Source organism: Chiloscyllium plagiosum, unplaced genomic scaffold (genome assembly GCF_037043375.1).
Source record: "Chiloscyllium plagiosum isolate Xiang-an unplaced genomic scaffold, Cpla_swu_hap1 HiC_scaffold_13, whole genome shotgun sequence".
Classification (NCBI taxonomy): domain Eukaryota; kingdom Metazoa; phylum Chordata; class Chondrichthyes; order Orectolobiformes; family Hemiscylliidae; genus Chiloscyllium; species Chiloscyllium plagiosum.
The window spans coordinates 22,289,736-22,310,966 of record NW_028270151.1 but is presented as its reverse complement, the minus strand read 5'-3'; the positions used below and the strand labels follow the sequence as shown (position 1 = coordinate 22,310,966).

General features: G+C 43.3%; 1 protein-coding gene across 1 annotated transcript in view; it reads left to right on the top strand.

Moving 5' to 3' along the window:
- LOC122556138 (segment polarity protein dishevelled homolog DVL-3) overlaps positions 1–21,231 on the top strand; it is a 147,959-nt gene that overhangs the window by 62,256 nt on the left and 64,472 nt on the right. The window contains exon 4 of the mRNA XM_043702621.2: positions 16,989–17,095. Within this exon, the coding sequence (XP_043558556.2) occupies positions 16,989–17,095 (107 nt within the window). The remainder of the gene's footprint in view (positions 1–16,988; positions 17,096–21,231) is intronic.

The following is a 21,231-nucleotide window of genomic DNA, read 5'->3' as shown; positions in this document are numbered from 1 at the left end:
ATGTCCAGCAGTCGCTTAAATATCCCCAATTATTCTGCTTCCACCACCAATGCTGGCAGCGCATTCCATGCATTCACAACTCTCTGTGTAAAGAACCTACCTCTGACTTAACCTCTATATATTTCTCCTAATATCTTAAAACTATGACCTCTCGCACCAGTCAATCCTGCCCTGGGGAAAAGTCTCTGGCTATTGACTCATTATCTTGTATACCTCGATCAGGTCACCTCTCTTCCTCTTTCTCTCCAGAGAGAAAAGTCCGAGCTTGGTCAACCTCTCTTCATAAGGCAAGCCCTCCAGTCCAGGCAGCATCCTGGTAAACCTTCTTTGCACCCTCTCCAAAGCCTCTGTATCTTTCCTACAGTAAGGCGACCAGAACTGGACACAATATTCCAAGTGTGGTCTCACCAGGGACTTGTAGAGCTGTAGCAAAATCTTTCAGCTCTCAAACTCGAACCCCCTGTTAATGAAAGCCAAAACACCATATGCTTTCTTAACAACCCTGTCCAATTGGGTGGCAACTTTGAGGGATCTATGTACTTGAACATCAAGATCCCTCTGTTCCCCCACACAGCCAAGAGTCCTGACTATAATCCTATATTCAGCATTCGAGTTCGACCTTCCAAAATGCGTCACTTCGCATTTATCCAGGTTGAACTCCATCTGCTATTTCTCAGCACAGCTCTGCATCCTGTCTGTCGCGCTGCAGCAGCCCTCTATACTATCGACACCTCCAACCTTTGTGTCATCTGCAAATTTATTAACCCTCCCCTCAACCTCCTCATCCAAGTCATTTATAAAAACTACAAAGAGCAGAGGCCCAAGAACAGAGTCCTGCAGGACCCCACTCAACACTGACCTCCAGGTGGAATACTTTCCATCTACAACCACTCTGCCTTCTGTCACCCAACCAATTCTGAATCCAGATAGCCAAATCTCCCTGTGTTACATACTTCCTGACTTTATGAATGAGCCTACCATGGGGAACCTCATCAAATACCTTGTTGAAGTCCATATACACCACATCCACTGCTCGACCTTCGATGACGTGTCTTATCACCTCCTTGAAGAACTCAACAAGATTTGTGAGGCATGACCTGCCCCCCTCAAAGCCATGCTGACTGCCTTTAATCACGCTATACTTTTCCAAATAGTCATAAATCCTATACCTCAAAATTCTTTCCAAAACTTTGCTAACTACAGACGTAAGACTGACTGGTCTGTAATTGCCAGGGATTTCCCTATTCCCCTTCCTGAAAAGAGGAACAACATTCACCTCCTTCCAATCCTCTGGTATGACTCCTGTGGAGAGTGAGGATGCAAAGATCTTCATCAGTGGCTTAGCAACCTCCTTTCTCATTTCCCGGAACGGTCTCGGATAAATCTGGTCTGGCCCTGGGGACTTATCAATCATAATGTTTGCCAAAACTTCCAGCACATCAACTTCATCAATCTTGATCTTGTCAAGACTGTGTCCCAGCTCCTCAAAGTTCTCATTCACAACAAGGTCCCTTTCCTTCGTGAAAACCGAAGCAAAAAACTCATTTAGGGTTTCCCCTATCTGCTCAGACTCCACGCATAAGTTCCCTAAGCTATCCCTGATCGGCCCTACCTTCTCCCTGATCATTCTCTTATTCCTCACGTATGAGTAAAATGCCTTTGGGTTCTCCCTAAAAGAATCCTGCAGAGATGTCCTGGAGCTAAGACCTCCAACAACCACAACCATCTTCCTTCTGTCAGATATGACTCCAACCAGCGGCCAATTTTCTCTAATTCACATTGACTCTAGTTTTGCTAGGATTCATTGATGCTTCAATCAGTCAACTGAGGCCTGGATGTCAAGGTCAGTCACTCTCATGCTCTCTCTGGAATTCAGTTCTTCTGTTCATATTTGAATAAAACTATAATGGGGTCAGGAACGCAGTGGTCCTGGCATAACCCAAACTGAGCATTAGTGAGCAGGCTATTGCTCAGCAAATACTGACTGATATTGTTGATGACGCCTTCCATCATGTTACTGATGATCACTAGTAAATTGACGGGATGGTAATCTGTGAAGTTGGATTTGTCCTGCTTTTTGAGTGCAGGGTATACCTGGGCAATTTTCCACATTTTTGAGTAGATGTCAATGATGCATCTGTACTGGAATACTGTACTGGCTTGGGGTGTGGATGTTCTGGAGCACAGGTCTTCAGTACTACTGCTGGAATGTTGTCAGGTGCCTTAGCCTTTGCAATATCTCTTACCTTCAGCCATTTTCTGATATCACATGGATTGAATTGAGTTGGCTGAAGACTGGTATCTGTGATACTGGAGAAGGCTGAGATAGATCATCCACTCGAAACTTCTGGCTAAAGATTTTTGCAAATGCTCCAGCCTTATTCTTTGCTCTGAAATGGTGGTCTTCTCCCTCATTGAGAGTAGGAATTTCTGTGGAGGCACCTCCGCTGATGAATTGTTTAATTGTCCACCACAATTCATGAATGGATATGGCAGGATTGCAGGCCTAACATCTGATCCATTTGTGTGGGATTGCTGAGCTGTTTCTATCGTTTGCTGTCTATGCTGTTTGGCTCACAAGTGGTCTGAAGAAGGGCTTATGCCCGAAACATCAATTCTCCTGTTCCCTGGATGCTGCCTGACCTGCTGCGCTTTTCCAGCAACACATTTCCAGCTCTGATCTCCAGCATCTGCAGACCTCACTTTCTCCTCACAAGTGGTCTTGTTTAGTAGCTGTACCAGGTTAACACCTCAGTTTTTTTAGGTGTGCCTAGTGATAGTACCACAATGTGAAGGCAGAACTTTGACTTCATAAGGAGAATGTGGTGGTCTCTTTAACCAATATTATCATGGACAGATACAACTATCGCAAACATTGGTGAGAGGAAGCAAGCTTCCTTTTTTTTTATTGGTTCTTTTATCACCTGTTGCAGACCCAGTCTAGCTGTTATGTCTTTTAGGACCTGAGCAGCTCAGTCAGAAGTGTTGCTACTGAGTCACTCCTGCTGTTGGACAATGAAGCCCCCAGTCCCCATCCAAGGAGTATTTTCTGGGCTCTTGCCACCCTCAATGTCTCCTTCAATGGTGTTCAGCGTCTCTACTGAGTCTGTCCTGCTGGTAAGAGAGGTGAGGCGATACTCAGCAATGGTGATGGTGTTCACTGGGACATTGTGTGCAAGGTATTGTACTGTGTTGGGTTGTTGCTTGACGAGTCTGTGATAAGGCTGTGCTGATAGTGGCACAAGCCCCCAGAAGTTAGTAAGGAGATCTGTGCAGAATTGACAGACCTGAGTGTCCATGGTTGTTTCCAGTGTCTCAGTCAATGGTCTATCCAATTACATTCCATTTTAGAGACTTTTTAGCAGTTGATACACATGAATGCCTTGCTAGGTCATTGCAGGGAGCACTAAAAAAAATCAACAAAATTTGTGTGATCTGGAGTAAAGTGCAGACCAGACAAGGTAAAAATGGAGAATTCCTTTCCTAAAGCTTATTATTGAACCACTTGGGTTTTTACAATAACTGGCAATGTTCTCATGGTCATCATGAGAATTTTAATTCCAGTTCAGTTTTCAATTTGGTTTTCCTTACCTGCTGTCGTTAAATTTGTACCTGGGACCCACAGCATTACCAGCGTCTCTGGATTCCTAGACCAGTGTCAATACCATTGTGGCATCATCTTCACAAAATGATAAACCTCCTATCTTCAGACTAAATGCTATTCCCTTGTGCGGAGCATGGAACCTGCAGCTCTGTGGACCACAGGATGAAGAGGTTGAATCTGATTGTGGAGGAGTGATTGATCAAACAGCCATGGGTTACCTGGATGTTGTCTGATCTATCAGTCAAGGAAACCACTGCATCTGTTTCTTATTCACTGAGGAGGTGTAAACATTACTGAACATCATTTTTTGTCCAACCCTAATTGCTTTTGAAAAGGTGGTGGTGAGCTACTTTCTTGAATGGTCCTTCCAGTAAAGGTAGAACCACAGCATTGTTAGGAAGGGAGATCCAACCTTTTGACCCGTGATAGCAAAAGATCAGCAATATAGTGCGATGGCATGTGATGCAAGTTCCAATGAGTCTGCTGCCCTGCCATCTTAGATGGTAGAAGTCAGAGTCTTGATGGGTTACTGCAGTGCATCTTCTAAGTAGCACACTTGCTGCCATTATGCATCAATAGTGGAAGAAGTGAATGTTTAATAGGGTGGACAGGGTGCCAGTCTGCTGGCTGCTTTGTTTAATAGGAGGTCAAGTCAAAGCTTGAGTCAACACTTAGTATTATAGAACTGGAGTATTGCTGAAAACACAGGCACGCAAAGCCTTTTGCCTTGTCATCAGGATCGATGCAAGAATGTCAAATTTCAAAGGGAATAGCAATTCGTGATGTAAAAGAAATAGCATGCTGTTTGTTTAACAAGTGGATTCTGATTGGTTAAGTGTTGCAGTGTAGAACGCACTGAGGAACAGGTGTCGTCAAGTTTTTATTTAATTGAGAAAGGTGCAATACCTGGACATGTCTTTCCTGTTTCCAGAGGACAGGCCTTGTATCTGAATGTATTTAATTTCCAGAAAGTGAGTAATGTTATGGGCCGGACTGATGATCTCGAATTGTTTGTAGGTTTAATTCTTAGCAGTTTGGAATTGTTCAGTAAACACAGAAAATGGTAGATTCACACCTAATGCTGAACACTTATATTTGTGGTTCATTAGAACACGAGGTCAATGGAGGGCAAACCTGAGCAGGGGATACGTTATTGTGCATTCTCTCAGCTCCACTTAGACCGCCCTTCCAGCTCCCACCTCCAGGTCACCTGACCTGCCCTCTTAAGGGAGCAATTACATACATAACAGATAGAATGTTCTGGGTTTTGCAACTTCAGACTGGTTTACTGCAGATAGTACACTGTGTGCTGTGAGCAGGTAAAGAGATGTGCTGTCTGATATGATACACCAGTTATGACTTGTGGCTTAAATTCCTCGCATCACATTGGCTTTGAAATTTACTCACCACACCACTCGGTGTTGTGGGAGGCAGGACATCTTTTGGGCATTTTAGCAGCATCCGGTTAGTGGCGAAGCTCACTCATTGTGCTGCCACAGATAATTTCTAGTCAATCTGTTCAGCGGTGTTACTGCCCACCTCCGGAGAAGCTGGGAATTGAACCTGGGTCTCCTGGCTCAGTGGTAGGAATACTACTATTGCACCTCAGGTTCTATTGCACCTCAGGTTCTATTGCACCTCACGTGACAGCAGATTAAAACAACTTCATTTGTTGCTCAAAGTTTTGCATCCTTCCTCAAGTTGTCTGTGGTAGACTGGGCAATATTCAGTATTAGAAATCTTACACTGATTTCTAAATTTGAGCTCCATACAGCCAGCAGTGATCTGATTGGGATAACCAGAATTCTGTAGAATAGATTTGCTGTGCTCAATTTCAACATCAAGCTTTCACAGTGAGCAGTTGGCTCGAGGATTGTATAAGATGATCCAAATAAGGCCACTTTCATAGCATGAGGAACTGTAAGAATCCCAATGTGTTCACTGACAACTGAAGGCAGACGTAATAGAAAGTATGGTTTACATTGGATTTTGCAGTAAGCTTGTGAATGAAAAGGTGGTTTTGGACTGTTTCATTTCCCAGGTGAATTTGAGTGTGGGATTAAAGTGTGGAGGGAATTCTTACACAAGGCTGTGGAGTCAAGTGCAGCTCCCTCCTTAACAGCACAAAACGGACTGGAGTGGTTCAAGGGGCAGCTCAATGCCGCTTTCTTCAGGTTGGGCAATAAATGCCGGCCCAACCTAGCTTCACCCAGCTGGTGAATGAATAAAAAAGTGGGGGTCATCTACGTTTTGGAAATATGCAAAAAGCAGCAGGTCAGGAGCCATTCTTTTGAAGAAGTGTTTCCTGTGGAAATTGACAAAGACGTTAACAAGAAGTGGGTGTGAGGGGAATCCTGTGGCAACGCCACCTATTTGGTCTGACGTGATGTCATTAAACCTGAACTGAATTGTGTGAATTGCTAAGTTCATAAGTTTAATGAATGTGAATTTTGAAATAGAGGTGTTCTGTCTCTGAGGAATCATGAGTAGTTCTGAACATTGCACATCATCAGCAAACATCCCCACTTCTGACCATAAGGCTGAAGGAAGGCTGTTGATGAAGCAGGTCATATTGGTTAGATTTAGAAGACTGAGCTGGGAAATTCCTCCACCAATGTCCTAGAACTGAGATGACATGGACCATCTTCATTTGTGACCGGTATAACTTTAACCAGTGATGAGTCTGATTCCCATTGATTCCAGCTTGGCCAGAGTCCTTTGAAGCTACACCCCATCAAATGTTACCATACTGTCAAGGGCAGGCATTTTCATCTCACTTCTTGAGGTTAGCTATTTTGTCTATCTTTGGACTCAGGCTGTAATAAAGTGAGGATTCAATTGGCCTTACATAGAATTCAGAATATGGGAGCCAGCAATAAGTACCTCGGAATTGTTTTGTCTAAAGTTACAGAGAGTCTCAGCAACATATGAGTTGAGAAGTGCTGAATTCAGCGATATTATAGAGGTGGAAATAGGAGATTGTAATGTTGGCACTGGTGTGAAGATGTAGACAGCCTGATAATTTTGAGAGTGGAGGAGTCAAGAGAGTTGGTGGAAAGATAGAGCTGAGTGGCTTCAACACAGTTGTGGATCCTGGCATTCTGTTTTCTGATGATGTCACTGAGGGGCAACAGATGAATGACAAATAGGGGCCAAGGAGGATGCAAGGGACATTCCAAACGTAATGGTGCAGGAGCAGGACAGGGTGTCATTGCACGTAATTATTTGGCTATGGTTAGAGAGAAAGAAATGGAACCAGATTAATGCAATTCCACACAGCTGGAAGAGGGTGTTATGGTCAATTATGGTCAGTAAACGTTCCCAGGGCAAGTACAGAAGGGGTTGGAACATTAGACCTTAAGATATTGGAGCAGAGTTAGGAGTGTGATGGAATACTCCCCACTTGCCTGGATGAGTGCAGCCCCAACAACACTCCAGAAGCTTGACACCATCCTGGACAAAGCAGCCCACTTGATTGGCACTGCATCCACAAACATCCTCTCCCTCCACCAGACGCTCAGTAGTAGCAGTGTGTACTATCTACAAGATGCATTGTAGAAATTCACCAAAGATTCTCAGACAGCACCTTCCAAATCCATGACCATTTCTATCTAGAAGGACAAGGGCAGTATGTATATAGGAACACCACCACTTTCAAGTTCCCTCCAAGCCATTCGCCATCCTGACTTGGAAATATATCAGCTTTCCTTCACTGTCACTGTGTCAAAATCTTGGAATTCCCTCTCTAATGGCACTGTGGGTTTACCTACAGCACACAGACTGCAGTGGTTCCAGAAGGCAGCTCACCACTACCTTCTCGAGGGGAACTAGGGACGGACAGTAAACTCTGGCCAGCCAGCGACGCCCACACCCCACAAAATGAATAGATAAATAAAAGAATTAGGTTATTCGGCCCATTAAGTCTTCCCTGCCATTTGATCATAGCTAATATGTTTCTTAACTCCTTTCTCCTGTCTTCTCCCCTTGATTCCCTTACTAATCAAGAACCTATCTGTCTCTGTCCCAAGTACAACTAACAACTTGGTTTCCACAGCCCTCTGTGGCAATGAGTTTCACAGATTAACAGCCCTCTGGTGAAGAAATTCCTCATCTCAGTTCTAAAGGGTATTCCCTTCACTCTGAGGCTGCATCCTCAGGTCCTAGTCTCTCCTACTGGTAAAAACGTCTTCCGCACATCCACTGTATTCAGGCCTCTCAGTATTTTGTAAGTTTTAATGAGAAGACCCCTCATCCTTCTAAACCCAACTGAGTACAAAGTGAGAATCCTGAACCACTCTTCATATGACAAGCCCTTCATCCCTGGGGATCATTCTTGTAAACATCCTCTGGACCCCTTCTAATGTCAGTGCATCATTCCTTAGATATGGGGCCCAAAACTGTTAAATGCAGCCTGAACACAGCTTTATACAGCCTCAGCAGTACATTTCTGTTCTTGAATTCTAGTCCTCTTGAAATGAATGGTGACATTGCATTTGCCTTCCTAATTGCCAACTGAACCTGCATGTTAACCTGAAGAGAATTCTGCACTCGGATTCCTAAGTCTCTTTGTGCCTCAGATTTCTGAAGCCTTTCCCTATTTTGAAAATAGTCTACACCTCTATTCTTGAAAGTGCATAATCTCTCACTTTGCCACATTGTATTCCAACTGCCACTTCTTTGCCCATTCTCCCAGGCTATCCAAGTCCTTCTGCAGCATCCCCACTTTCTCAACAATAATTGTCCGTCCACCTATCTTTGTTCCATCTGGAAACTTAGCAACAATTCCCTCAGTTCCTTAATTCAGATCGACAGAAATATAATAAAGCTCCCGAACAAACAGTAGTTGTATCCCAATCTTAGATACAGAGTAAAGTGCCCTCTACCATGTCTTTTACAGATTGCGCAAATGTTTTGTTTGGACATTGTAGTGTTTCCTGAAACGCTATTTGCTTCCACCAGGGGGCAGTGAGCTGACACAGTTCCAGAAGCCAACGTACTTTGGAATGATGGCTGCAGATTTGTGGCTTTTGTTGAAATCTGTCCATGTTTATTTGGCTCACTCCTCTGTGAATCAACAGCCAAGTATTCTAACAAATTCTACAGTTGCTCCAAGGTTAGTCTAGGTATTGTGTAAATATTTGGTGGTAAGGATTCCAGATTTCCATTATTACTGCTTTTAAAATAAAACTTCCTAATTTACTGCCTGAAATGTCTCCTTCTAATTGAAGGAAGTTTTGGGTCTGGTAGTTGCTATTCTGGTAGAGCATGTTGAATGCCACTCATTGATCTTATGCGTCTGAGCTGGAACAATGTTGGTGTTAGATATTTTCTAAATAACCTGTTCAGGGATGTGGTTACACACCTCTATAGCAGATAAAACCTGAATGCAAGATTGCAGGCTCAGAGGTAAGAACACTACCACTGTGACACAAGCCCTAATGCTGGTGTTACTGGGCTGTAGATGAGGGGGACCAGCTCTTGTCATTATCACTTGACCTCTACTTGAACCTGTGTGAATGCTGAATGAGGGTACGATCCGGTTTGGATGTGATGCTCCCATAGTCGCACAGCGTTACTAACCTTTGCTGCCTTGTAAAGAATGAAGTTAAAAATCACACAACACCAGGTTATAGTCCAACAGGTTTAATTGGAAGCACTAGCTTTTGGAGCGCTGCTCCTTTTTCAGGTGGTTGTGGAGCATAACACCATAAGACACAGAATTTATCGCAAACGATTACAATGTCATGCAACTGAAATGATATATTGAACAAACCTGGATTTTGTTAAGTCTTCCATCTTTTAGAATGGGTTTCAGATTTCAGTTCATTAAGATGTAAATCCCAGAACTTCTTTTAAGTCACCTTCTCGAGATAACTTAAGGTTTTATAACAAAAGATGACACTCGGTAAAGCTACAAAACTGAAACACTTGCATGCCAAACAGCATAAGCAACAAGTGATAGGCAAGGCTAAGCAATTCCACAACTAATGGGTCAGGATAAAGCTCAACAGACCTGCCATATCTAATAATTAAACATCTCATGAGAGAATGTGCCTGTAAAAATCTCCCCGTCCTTGATAATGGGTGATCCCAGCACGTCAATGCAACAGATAGGGCTTGAAGCATTTGCAACAAGCTTCAGCCATAAGTGCCAAATAGGTGATCCATCTTGGCATCTTCCAGAGGTTCCCAGCATTCAATTGTCAGTTTTATACATCTCCACAGGAAATTAGTAATGGTTGGATGCATTCAATACTATAAAGGGCTATGGGCTCTGACAACACACCAGCAATAGCATTGAAGACTTGTGCTCCAGTACTTGCTGCAGTCCCGGCCAAGCTGTTCCAGTACATTGGACAAACAGGCAGAAAACCATCCACCAGGATACATGAACATCAGCTAGCCACAAAAAGACATGACCCATTCTCACTGGTGTCCTTACATACAGATGAGGAAGGACACCACTTCGACTGAGACAACACCTCCACCCTAGGACAAGTCAAACAGAGACACGCATGAGAATACCTAGAAGAATGGTATTCCAACCTATATCAACAAGCACATTGGACGCCATTTACAATCCTCTGAGTAAAAGAATGAGGAAATGACATCACAAAGGCCCAACAATGTCTCTTCTTCCCCAGGCAGCTGAGGAAATTTGGCATAACGGCGAATACTCTTGCCAACTTTTATAGTTGCACCATCGAGCGCATTCTGTCTGGATGTATCACTACCTGGTACAGCAACTGTACCATTCAAGATTGGAGACGGTTACAGGGAATGGTGAACTCGGCCCGTCCAATCACAAAGGCCAACCTCCCATCTATAGAATCCATCTACCAGGCTCACTGTCAAGGAAAGGCCGCCAGCATTCTCAAAGATCCATCCCACCCTGGCAATATTTTTCTACAACTTCGATCATTGGGAAGAATGTACAGAAGCCTGAACACACGCACCAGCCAGTTTCGCAACAGTTTCTACCCTAGTGTAGTTAGAATACTGAATGGACTCTCAAACTCTTAACATTTGCTTGTACCTGTGTTTCTGTTTTTGCCGCTGTTTACCTATTATTTACTATCTATGCTACTTAACTCTGTGATCTGCCTGTATTGCTCGCAAGACAAAGCTTTTCACTGTGCCTCGGTACATGTGACAATAAATACAATTCAATTCAATATTCCTAGTATGGTGACGAACCATCTGAAAATGAACCTTTCAGCTCAGCAAGCGAACTCCAACTGAGCTACAAATCTTCTCAAAACTTGCTGTTCCAATATACCTACAACACTAGCATCTGCCCAACAATGTGGAAAGTTGCAGGGCTATATCCTATACACAAAACGTAGGGCAAAAGCAGAAATTACTGGAGAAAGTCAGCAGAGCTGTGGCGAGAAAGTAAAGTTAATGTTTCAAGGTAATGTTTGGATTCAAAACATTAACTCTGCTTTCTCTCTGTCTGGCAGTTTCTGTTTTTATTTCAGATTTCCAACATCCACAGTTCTTTGATTATTTTAGTGGAGAATGAATAGAATCTGGCCAAGTACTACCCCGTCAGTTTATTCTGCATAGCAATAGCCTTCTCACTGACACTCTGTTTGGGTTCTGCCATGACCGTTCAGCTACTGAATTCGTTACAGTCTTGGTTTAAGCATGGACAAAAGAGCTGAATTCCAGAGGTAAGGCGAGAGTGAGTGCCTCTGACTTCAAGACCCCATTTGACATGCAAATGTGACATCAAGGAACCTTAACAAACCTGGAGTCAATGGGAATCAGGCAGAAAGGTCTCCACTGACTGGTACAAAAGATGTTTCTGGTTTTTGAATATCATTGGGTCATAGAGCATGGAAACAGATCCTTTGGTCATTCTTGTCCATGCTAGTCCCACTTGCCTGCATTTGGCCCATATCCCTCTAAACCTTTCCTATTCATGTACCTGTCCAAATGTCTTTTAAATATTGTCAGCGTACCTGCATTGGTCACTTCCTCAGGCAGTATATTCCACATACAAACCACTCTCTGTAGGAAAACGTTGCCCCTCAAGTCTCTTTTAAATCTTTCTCCTATCACCTTAAAAAATATGTCCCCTTGTCTTAAACTCCCCTACCCTACTTGCTTTATTTATGCCCCTTATGATTTTATAAACCTATATAGGATCACCCTTCAATCTCCTATGCACCAGTGAAAAAGGTCCCAGGCTGTCCAGCCTTTCCTTATTACTCAAACCCTCCAGTAAAGTTAGATCACGTGGGATTTAGGGAGAGCTTGCCAATTGGATACAAAATTGGCTTGACCGTAAGAGACAGAAGATAGTGGTGGAAGGTTGTTTTTCGGATTGGAGACCTGTGACCAGTGGTGTTCCACAGGGATTGTTGCTGGGTCCGCTGTTTGTTATTTATATAAACAATTCGGATGAAATATAGGAAGCATGGTTTTGTACATTTGCAGATGACACCAAAATTGTTGGTATGGTCGACAGTGAAGAAAGCTATCACTGATTACGACAAAGGAATCTTGATCAATTGGGCCAATGGGCTGAGGAGTGGCAGGTGAGTTTAATTTAGATAAATTATGTTTTGGTAAAAGGAACACTAGGAAGGACTTATACAGTTAATTGTAGGGCCCTGGTTAGTGTTGTAAAACAGAGATCTAGGAGTTCAGGTACGTAATTCTTTGAAAGTTGCATTGCAGGTAGTCAGGGTGGTTAAGACTGCATTTAGCATGCTTGCCTTCAGTGTTTAGACCATTGAAATCAGAGTTGAGATGTCATGTTGAGATTGTACAGGCCTGTTCTAGAGTACTGTGCCTAGTTCTGGTTGCCCTGTTATAGAAAGGATATTATTAAATTGGGAGAGGTTCAGGTCATTTATCTCAGCTCCAGGACTTCTGTTTCAGAGTTGCTCAGGGTAGTGTCCTAGGCACACCCATCTTCAACTTCAATGCTTCTAAGTGTCATGCCATTTACTGGAAATGTATCCTTACCAACATTGGCATTCAAAGGGATCTTGGGATGCAAGTGCAAGTTTTAGAGAGGGAGCAAAAGAGGTTTACCAGGATGTTGCCTGGAATGGAGTGTATTAGCAAAATGGAGATATCTGACAAACTTGAAATTTTTTCAACAGAATGTTGGAGGCTGAGGGGTGACCTGATAGGATATAAAATTATGAGAGGGATGGATAAGCAGAGTCTTTTTACCAGGATAGAAATGTCAAATATTAGCAGGCATAGGTTTAAAGTGAGAGGGGCGAAGTGTTAAAAGAGATGTGCAAGGCAAGGTTTTTTGCAGAGACAGTACTAGGTGCCTGGCACGTGCTGCCGGGGAGGTGATAGAAGCAGATATGAAAGCAGCGTTTAAGACGGACATCTGAACAGGAAGGGAATAGTGGGATAGAGACCATGTGCAAGCATATGAGATTGGTTTGGAAGATATCATGGTTGGCACAGTCATGGTGGGCCAAAGGGCCAGTTCCTGTGCTGTTCTGTCCTCACCTTCCATCCATCATAAAACCAGAATGAAGGATGTTCGCTGACGATTGTAGGTACAGCACCATTTGCAACTCCTCAGACACTGTAGTGGTCTATGTTCAATGGAGCCAGACCTGAACAATATCTAGACTTGGGCTGACAAATTGCAAGCAAAGTTTTCAAAATGTAACTTAAAATCTAGGAGCAGGAGTAAGCAATTCAATCCCTCAAGCCTGCTCTGTCATTTAATACAATCATGGCTGATCTCATCTCCGCCTCAACTCAGTTTCTTGCCTACCCCACCCATAATCCCTTGCTAATTAAGGATTGGTCTATCTTCTCCTTAAATGTATACAGTATCCTGGCGTCCACTGCACTTTGGGGCAGTGAATTCAATGGTTTCATGACTTTTTGAGAGAAGTAATTCCTCCTCATCTCTGTTTGAAATGTGCCACCCCTTCGCCTGAAACTATGACTGTTGTTCTACCTTGGCCCGTAAGGGGAAGTATCCACTCCACATCTACTTTGTCAATGCCGTTTAGCATCGTATATACTTCAAATGGATCTCTGCTCATTCTTCTAGAAGGACAAGGGTGGCAAATATGTGAGAACACCAAGCTAAACACTACCCTAACTTGGAAGGATATTGCTGTTCCATCACTATTGCTGGCTCAAATTTCTAGAATGTCTACCCTTAACAGAACTGAAATAGACTGAACAGTTCAACAAGAAAGCTCACCACCATCTCTCAAGGTCAACTAAGGATAGACAATAATTGTTGGCTCAGCCAGTGTCACGTACATTCTGTAACTAAGTGAAAAATAAAATGAACAGAGAACTTTCCTTCAAGATAAATGCTTACAGGTAACTATTATATGGTTTCATGAAATGTGATCAACCCTTGAAGGGCATATATATCAGAAGTGTATAGGTTTGGGGAAGAACATTTAGCCCATCAGACTGTCCCACCATTCTTCATCTTGGCTGATTATTTCCTTAATACCATTTATTAGCACTAACTCCGTAACTCTTAATGTCATTAGTCTCCAGAAATCAATCTGCCTTGAGCTTACTCCATGACTAAGCTTGCCCAGCCCTCTGCGAATTGCAAAGATTCACCTCCATCTGAGGGTGAAGACATACTTCCTCATCTCAGTCTTCCCCTAATTGTGAGATTATATCCCAGGTTCTCGAGTTACCAGCCAGAGGAAACATCCTATCTACAACGACACTGCCTCTCCCTGTAAAAATCTACCAAAAGGTCAAGTCGCCACAGTTTTATCAACTGCTGGTGGCAGTTGAGCTGAGGGTCACCACACCTCCGGCAAGAGGAGAGGTTGAGAAGGACCATCCTCCATTGGTAACCTCAATTGGTGTGCGAATTGAACCCGAACTCTGCATTGCAAACCAGCTATCCAGCCAACTGGAGGGAGTTGTGTGTGTCTGGCATGTGTTTTTGTGGAGCCCAGCTGGAGTTTTGTGATAGAAAAGAATTATCCAGCACAGGAATGGGCCATTCCGCCCATGATGCGCAGTGTGATACACCAAAATGATTGTCATGATCTCCTGAGTTGATTAAGCTAATTAAAATTCAGCCACCATAATCCTCTGAATAAAAGGACAGCAAAAACCTTTTGCTACAGGACTACAGTGGCTTTACTGGGCTTTCCAAAAGGGGTATGTGATATACCAAACTGATTGCTGTGCGTTCCTATATTATTAGATCAATGTAAAGTTAACTATCATAATCCCCCTATTAAAAAAAAATTGTATCAGTTTATTAGCACTACACTAACAACTACTGTACTGCACTTGGTACAGTGCCAAGCACAGGAGTGGTTTAGGGAAGCAAAAATTGAACAATTTTAAAATTATCAAAGTGCAGAAAGCTGGGAAGAGGGTTAATCATTTACTTTTCCCAATTGACGGCTGTTCTTTATCATCATTTGAAGGAAGTGGAGCAGACTTGAAGTCTTGTTCCAGGTGGCCGTGGAGTGAGATTGGGAAGGTGGAGGAATATCTGTGACAATATCTGTCACTGGGGTGGCATGGTGGCTCAGTGGTTAGCACTGCTGCCTCACAGCACCAGGGTCCCAGGTTCGGAGTTTGCACATTCTCCCTGTTTCTGCGTGGGTTTCCTTCGGGTGCTCAGGTTTCCACCCACAGTCCAAAGATGTGCAGGTCAGGTGAATTGGCCATGCTAAATTGCCCATAGCGTTAGCTGCATTAGTCAGGGGGAAATGGGTCTGGGTGGGTTACTCTTTGGAGGATCGGTGTGGACTTGTTGGGCTGAAAGACCTGTTTCCACATTGTAGGGAATCTAATCTAATCAAAATTTGGGACTGTACAGCACTGCTGCTGCTGCTGCAACAATCTGATCTTCCTGATACCCGTCTGGTCAACTGTGCTAATAGCTCTCATTCAATATAAAAATCAATGCCACAACTTTGGTCCAATGCACCAAAGGGCCAACTACTTTAGTACATTTTAAATAGGTTTTTCTAATGATATCAGCTGCTCCGGAGTGTTTATGCTGCTCACTGGTAACACTAGGAGGTTGAAAGAGCTGTCTAATAAATATCAATCTTTTCACCACGAGTGCTGTAATGTTTTTAAAAAGAGAATTTGAAGAGTAGATATCCAATTCTGCACCATGTTTTCCTGACATCATCTGATAGTGAAATCACGTTGTTAACGTCCAGAGGGTTCTACAGGTGAAAGCATGCATCCTACGCTGTACAGTCCGGGTGCATTTTTAAAAAATCTTCCACTGGCTGTGCAAGGCCTTTGCATTGAATGGTTTTCTGGGCCAATTCATGGTGTGTCCAGAGTCATATTTAGGTCACAGTGTGTAAGGATGGCAAATCAGTGAACCTGATGGGTATTTCCAACCATAAGTGATTGTCTCATGGACACCAATGTGGAAACTGGCTTTTTATTCCAGATTTAATAAGTAAATTCAAGTTCTACCATGTGATTTAGACCTAAGTTCCCAGAGTTAAGTCCAGGTCTCTGGATTACTGGCCTAGAAACATTAGCAGAGAGTCATACAGCATGGGAACAGACTCTTTGGTCCAAATAGTCCATGTTCCCAAACTAAACTTGTCCCATCTGCTTGCACTTGGCCCATATCTCTCCAAATCCATCAAATTCAGCACCGCCTTCCTAACCTGCAATCTTCTTCCCGACCTCTCCGCCCCCACCCCAGTCTGACCTATCACCCTCACCTTGACCTCTTTCCACCTATCACATTTCCGACGCCCCTCCCCCATGTCCCTCCTCCCTATCTTTTATCTTAGCCTGCTGGACCAACTTTCCTCATTCCTGAAGAAGGGCTAATGCCCGAAACGTCGATTCTCCTGTTCCCTAGATGCTGCCTGACCTGCTGCGCTTTTCCAGCAACACATTTCCATCTCTGATCTCCAGCATCTGCAGACCTCACTTTCTCCCCATATCTCTCCAAACCTTTCCTATTCATGAGCTTGTCCAAATGTCTTTTAAACACTGTAACTGTACTTGCATTCAGCACTTTCACTAAAAAAGTTACCACCATGTCATTTTTAATTTTTTATTTTCTCACCTTAAAAATATACCCCCTAGTTCGAACTCACCAACCCTAGGGAAAAAAACCCCTTTGCTATTCACCTCGTGACTTTACAAACCTCTATAAGGTCAATCTCCTAAGCTCCAGTGAAGAAGTCCCACCCTTTCCAGTCTATTTTTATATCTCAAACCGTCATTGCTAGCAACATCCTGGTAAATCTTTTCTGACCCCTCTCCAGTTTAATAATATCCTTTCTATAACAGGGCAGCCAGAACTGTACGCAGTGCTCCAGATGAAGCTTCTGACATTCTTAATGCTTGGAATCCTCTGAGTCATGGCGGTCTGTAGGATTGATTTTAATTTTCTTTCCCCACACAGTGCCAATGCAGCCGGAAGTCAGGACAACCTGGACAACGAGACGGAGACAGAGTCAGTGGTCTCCTCACGAAAGGAGAGGCAACGCCGGAAAGAAGTTCATGAACATGGTGAGTATTTCTTATTGAGTGGGTGATTTTTTCCATGATTCTCCCCAAGTAGTTCATCCACGTGTGATTGATTGACACCACATGCTCAAATATGTACTCCTTCCAACCTGGATGTTCAGTAGCAAGTGTGTCTAATCTACCAGATGCACTGCCAAAACTTCACCAAAGATCCTTAGACAGCACATTCAAACGTACAACCATCTAGAAAGACAAGGGCGGCAGATACACAGGAACACCATTGCCTGCAAGTTTCTTTTCCCGATCCCCTTACTGTCCTGACTTGGAAGTATGTCGCCCCATTCCTTCAGTGTCTAGAGACAACATAGTGGAATTTGCTCCCCAGCAACATTGTGGGTCTACCTGCAGCACATGGAACTGCAATGATTCAATAAGGCAGTTCACCACCAACACCTTCTGAAGGGCAGCTAGCAATGAGCAATAGTTGCTGGCATAGCCAGTAATGCCCACAATAAACAAAAATATATAGACATGTGATTTTCAGCATAGAAACAGGCTGATTTGGCACAACTGGTCCATGTCAACATTAGCCCTCAAGATGAATCACCACCCTCTCCACCTGGGCTCCTATTCACCTGCACATTCCAACAAGGTAATGCCAGGTAGGGGGTTGGCTCAGGAACTGTTTCCACTACTAGTCTGATGAATGATTCCACTTCCTGCTCTATGTCAGCTATTTCTGCATTCTTTTGGAGCCATATTGAGCAGAATTGAAATCATTGGGAATGGGAGGCATTCTGAGCAGGAAGGAAGATGGTCAATGAAAGCCAATTGTCTCAGTCCCAAGATATCACAGCAGAAGTTCTTCAGTGTAGTGTTCTTGGCCGAAACATCATCATTGCTACATCAAAGACCTTCCTTCCAAGATAAGGTCATACGTGGACAGGTTCGCTCATGGCTACCCCATTTGTGACTCCTCGGATACAGAAGCAGACCATGCCCAAATTAGTCAAGACCTGGATAACCTCCAGACTTGGATTGATGAGTGGCAAACAATACTTGGGCTACAATTTTCTTTACCGTCAGAGTCATTAGAATGTGGATTTTTCCACCACTTGGAGTGGCCGAGGCACGTAGAACAGATACATGGGGACATCTGGAGGAAAAAGGAATAGAAGAATGTGATGCCAGATTGAGATGACATAGATTGGGAGGTAGCTTATGTGGAACACAACCTGCTGGGCTGCTATACTGCATTGGTATAATTTTCTGTATAAACATAAAGGTAGATTATTGATGTGCTTCTACCAAATACTGTGCACTGATGCAGCCATTTTCAATGTGTATATGTGTACTCTATGCTCATGGAATCCCAAGTTAATAACAATAGACTGAGGCCAAGGTCAACCAGCCAAGAGAGAACCAATCTCCCATCCCCATCACATTGCAATATTCAATTAGTTATTAAATACTGTGTTAAAAACTGTGTTCATTGGCTGTAAACTACTTTAGATATCATGAGGTCTTGAAAAAATGGATATAGAAGTGTACCAATCTTTGTCTTTTGCCCAGATTTTTATTGCAATTGCTCCAACTGAGAGTACATTCCATTTGTTCATCACTTTCTGACACTTTCTATTTTTCTTTCACTCTCTATTTTAATCTATCCCTCTGATCCAGCTTTCAATCAATTACACCCTACACCTGTCACTCCATCATTGGTTGCTGTGCGGTCAGCAGCAGCAGAGGCCCTGAAGTTCCATCTCTAATACTCTTTTCCTGTCTCCTAATTTCAGCACTTTTTTTCACTTTATCCCTTTGACCTATCCTGATGTTCCTTGTTCTTTGGCTTGGAGCCAATTGTAGTCTGACAACATTTCTGTGAAGTGCTCGAGCACATTACACTACTTTCAAGATGATATGTAAATGTTGTCTTTGTTGTGTGAAAGGAAACTACATAAGTACTATGGCTACAACAGCAGCTCAGAAGCTGGGGACCCCTGTGGCAAGTGAGTTCCCCCATCTCCCCCAAAGCCTGTCCTCCTTGTACAAGGTAAAAGTCAGAATCTTAATGGAATATTCCTCACTTGCCACAATTAATGAAATTCCAATAACACTCTAGAAGCTTCCAGGACAAATCAGTTGGTTTGATTGGTACTCCATTCACCACCTTTGCCATTCAATCCTTTCACAATCAACACAAGATGTGCTGCAGCAACTCACCAATGAGTTTCTTTGTCTATATCGCCATTCCTTAAATGTCAGTGTGTCACATTCCTTCCAGCACTGTGAGATTACAGCAATCGTTCAAGAAGGCACTTAACCATCACCACCTTCTCCAGGACAATTAGAAATGGGTAATAAATGCTGCTAAAGAAACCCGCATTCTGTGGACGCAATTTTTTTCAAAAGAGTCATAGAAACCGTACAGTGTGGAAGCAGGCCATTCAGCTGGAGTCCACACCAACCCTCTGAAGAGCATCCCAACAAGACCCACTCCCCACCCTATCCCTGTAACCCTGCATTTCTCATGGCTAGTCGATCTAGCCTGTACATCTCTGGACATTACAGGCAATTTAGCATGGCCACTCCACCTAACCTGCACGTCTTTGCGTTGTGAGAGGAAACCAGAGCACCCAGAGGGGCTCAAGTAGACACTGGGGGAATGTGCAAACTCTATACAGATAGTCTCCTAAGACTGGAATCGAACACAGTTACCTTGTGCAATGAGACAACAGTGCTAACTGCTCAGCCACCAGGCCTTCAACCAATCCTAACTGCTCAGCCACCAGGCCTTCAACCAATCCTAAATATTAGTTAAATCTATATTCTTTTGTCCCACTCCCTCAACCTTGGAGGCATCTGGGACTGTCAGTATTTACCACAGGTCCTCTATAAATGTTCACCTGGTCCTGGAAATACTCACCTGCCAGTTGTACTGAAGCTAAAAATCATGTCTTGTTATTGTTTGTGGGATCTTGCTATATATAAAATGGCTGTTGCAGCACTGTTGAAAATGCAGCATCTATATTTTAAAAATACTTCTGTGGTTGTGTAATATTGTGGATGATTTGAGACAATGCAAGGTGGGGAATATAAAAGTGAGTTTTTTCTATTTGACAGGCACTGAGACCTCAGGTAGCTCTCCGAGTGTTGTCATGGCTAAGATCAGCTAAATTGGGATCAGTCCAGTGCCTGTACAGCACTGCTATGCATTGACGTTGTGAAGTTCAGGGTAATAATACTGACAGAAACTCTCCCACAGGCACTAACCTGCAATCATTTCACTCCAATGTATTCCAGGCAGCTGACCTCAAGCCAGGCAGCTCACCTCTGTTCTGTTTCTTGTTTTCCATTCTCTGGTGTTTGCGCAGTTGTTAGAGAGGGAGGTGAGTCTGTGTGATATATATATTGGCCCTGGCTGTTGTTTTGTGGCCTCTACTGGCATGTGTAAACACAACATCAGGGAAGGGGCCAAGAGCATTGATCAAGTTACACCTCAGAAGACAGAATTGTCATCAGAAATAGTAACTGAGGAGAGCCAAATCTTATGAATATAGTTACACAGAAACATAATCAGTTAGGTCCTGACTCCTTGCTTATCCATATTTCAACCTCGCTATGCTCTTTATACCCCCCTGCTTGTCTCCTTTTCACTCTCTGTCATTAGATAATGGTTGAAAACAGAAATCCTACTGCTGTTTTTAACCCGTCCTGGATAATTTCTCTTATCACTTCTCCCTGTTTTAATACTTATGATAATTTATGGGCATCACTGGCTGTGCCGACATCTATAGCCAGTCTGATTGGCCTGGAGCAGGTGGTAGTGAGCTGCCTTCTTGAATTGCTGCAGTCCATGTGTAGCACATTGCCTTCTCTGGCAGCATAATGTAACTGCATGGTTTTCAAAGGGAATTTCAGAGACAGTTAAGATAAAACCACATTGCTGGGTGTCTGGGGTGACATATAGGCCTGACTCGGCAAGGGTGACAGATTTCCTCCCCCGAAAAACATTAATAAACCAGATATGTTTTCATGATAATCTGGTAGTTTCAGGATCATTATTAACGAGGCTGGCATTTTATTCCAGAATTTCTTCATGAAATTTAATTCCCTGTGGGGTTTCCCTGTGCTGCTGTGGGGTTTGAGCTCACATTTCAAGTTATGTTTGCAGAAGT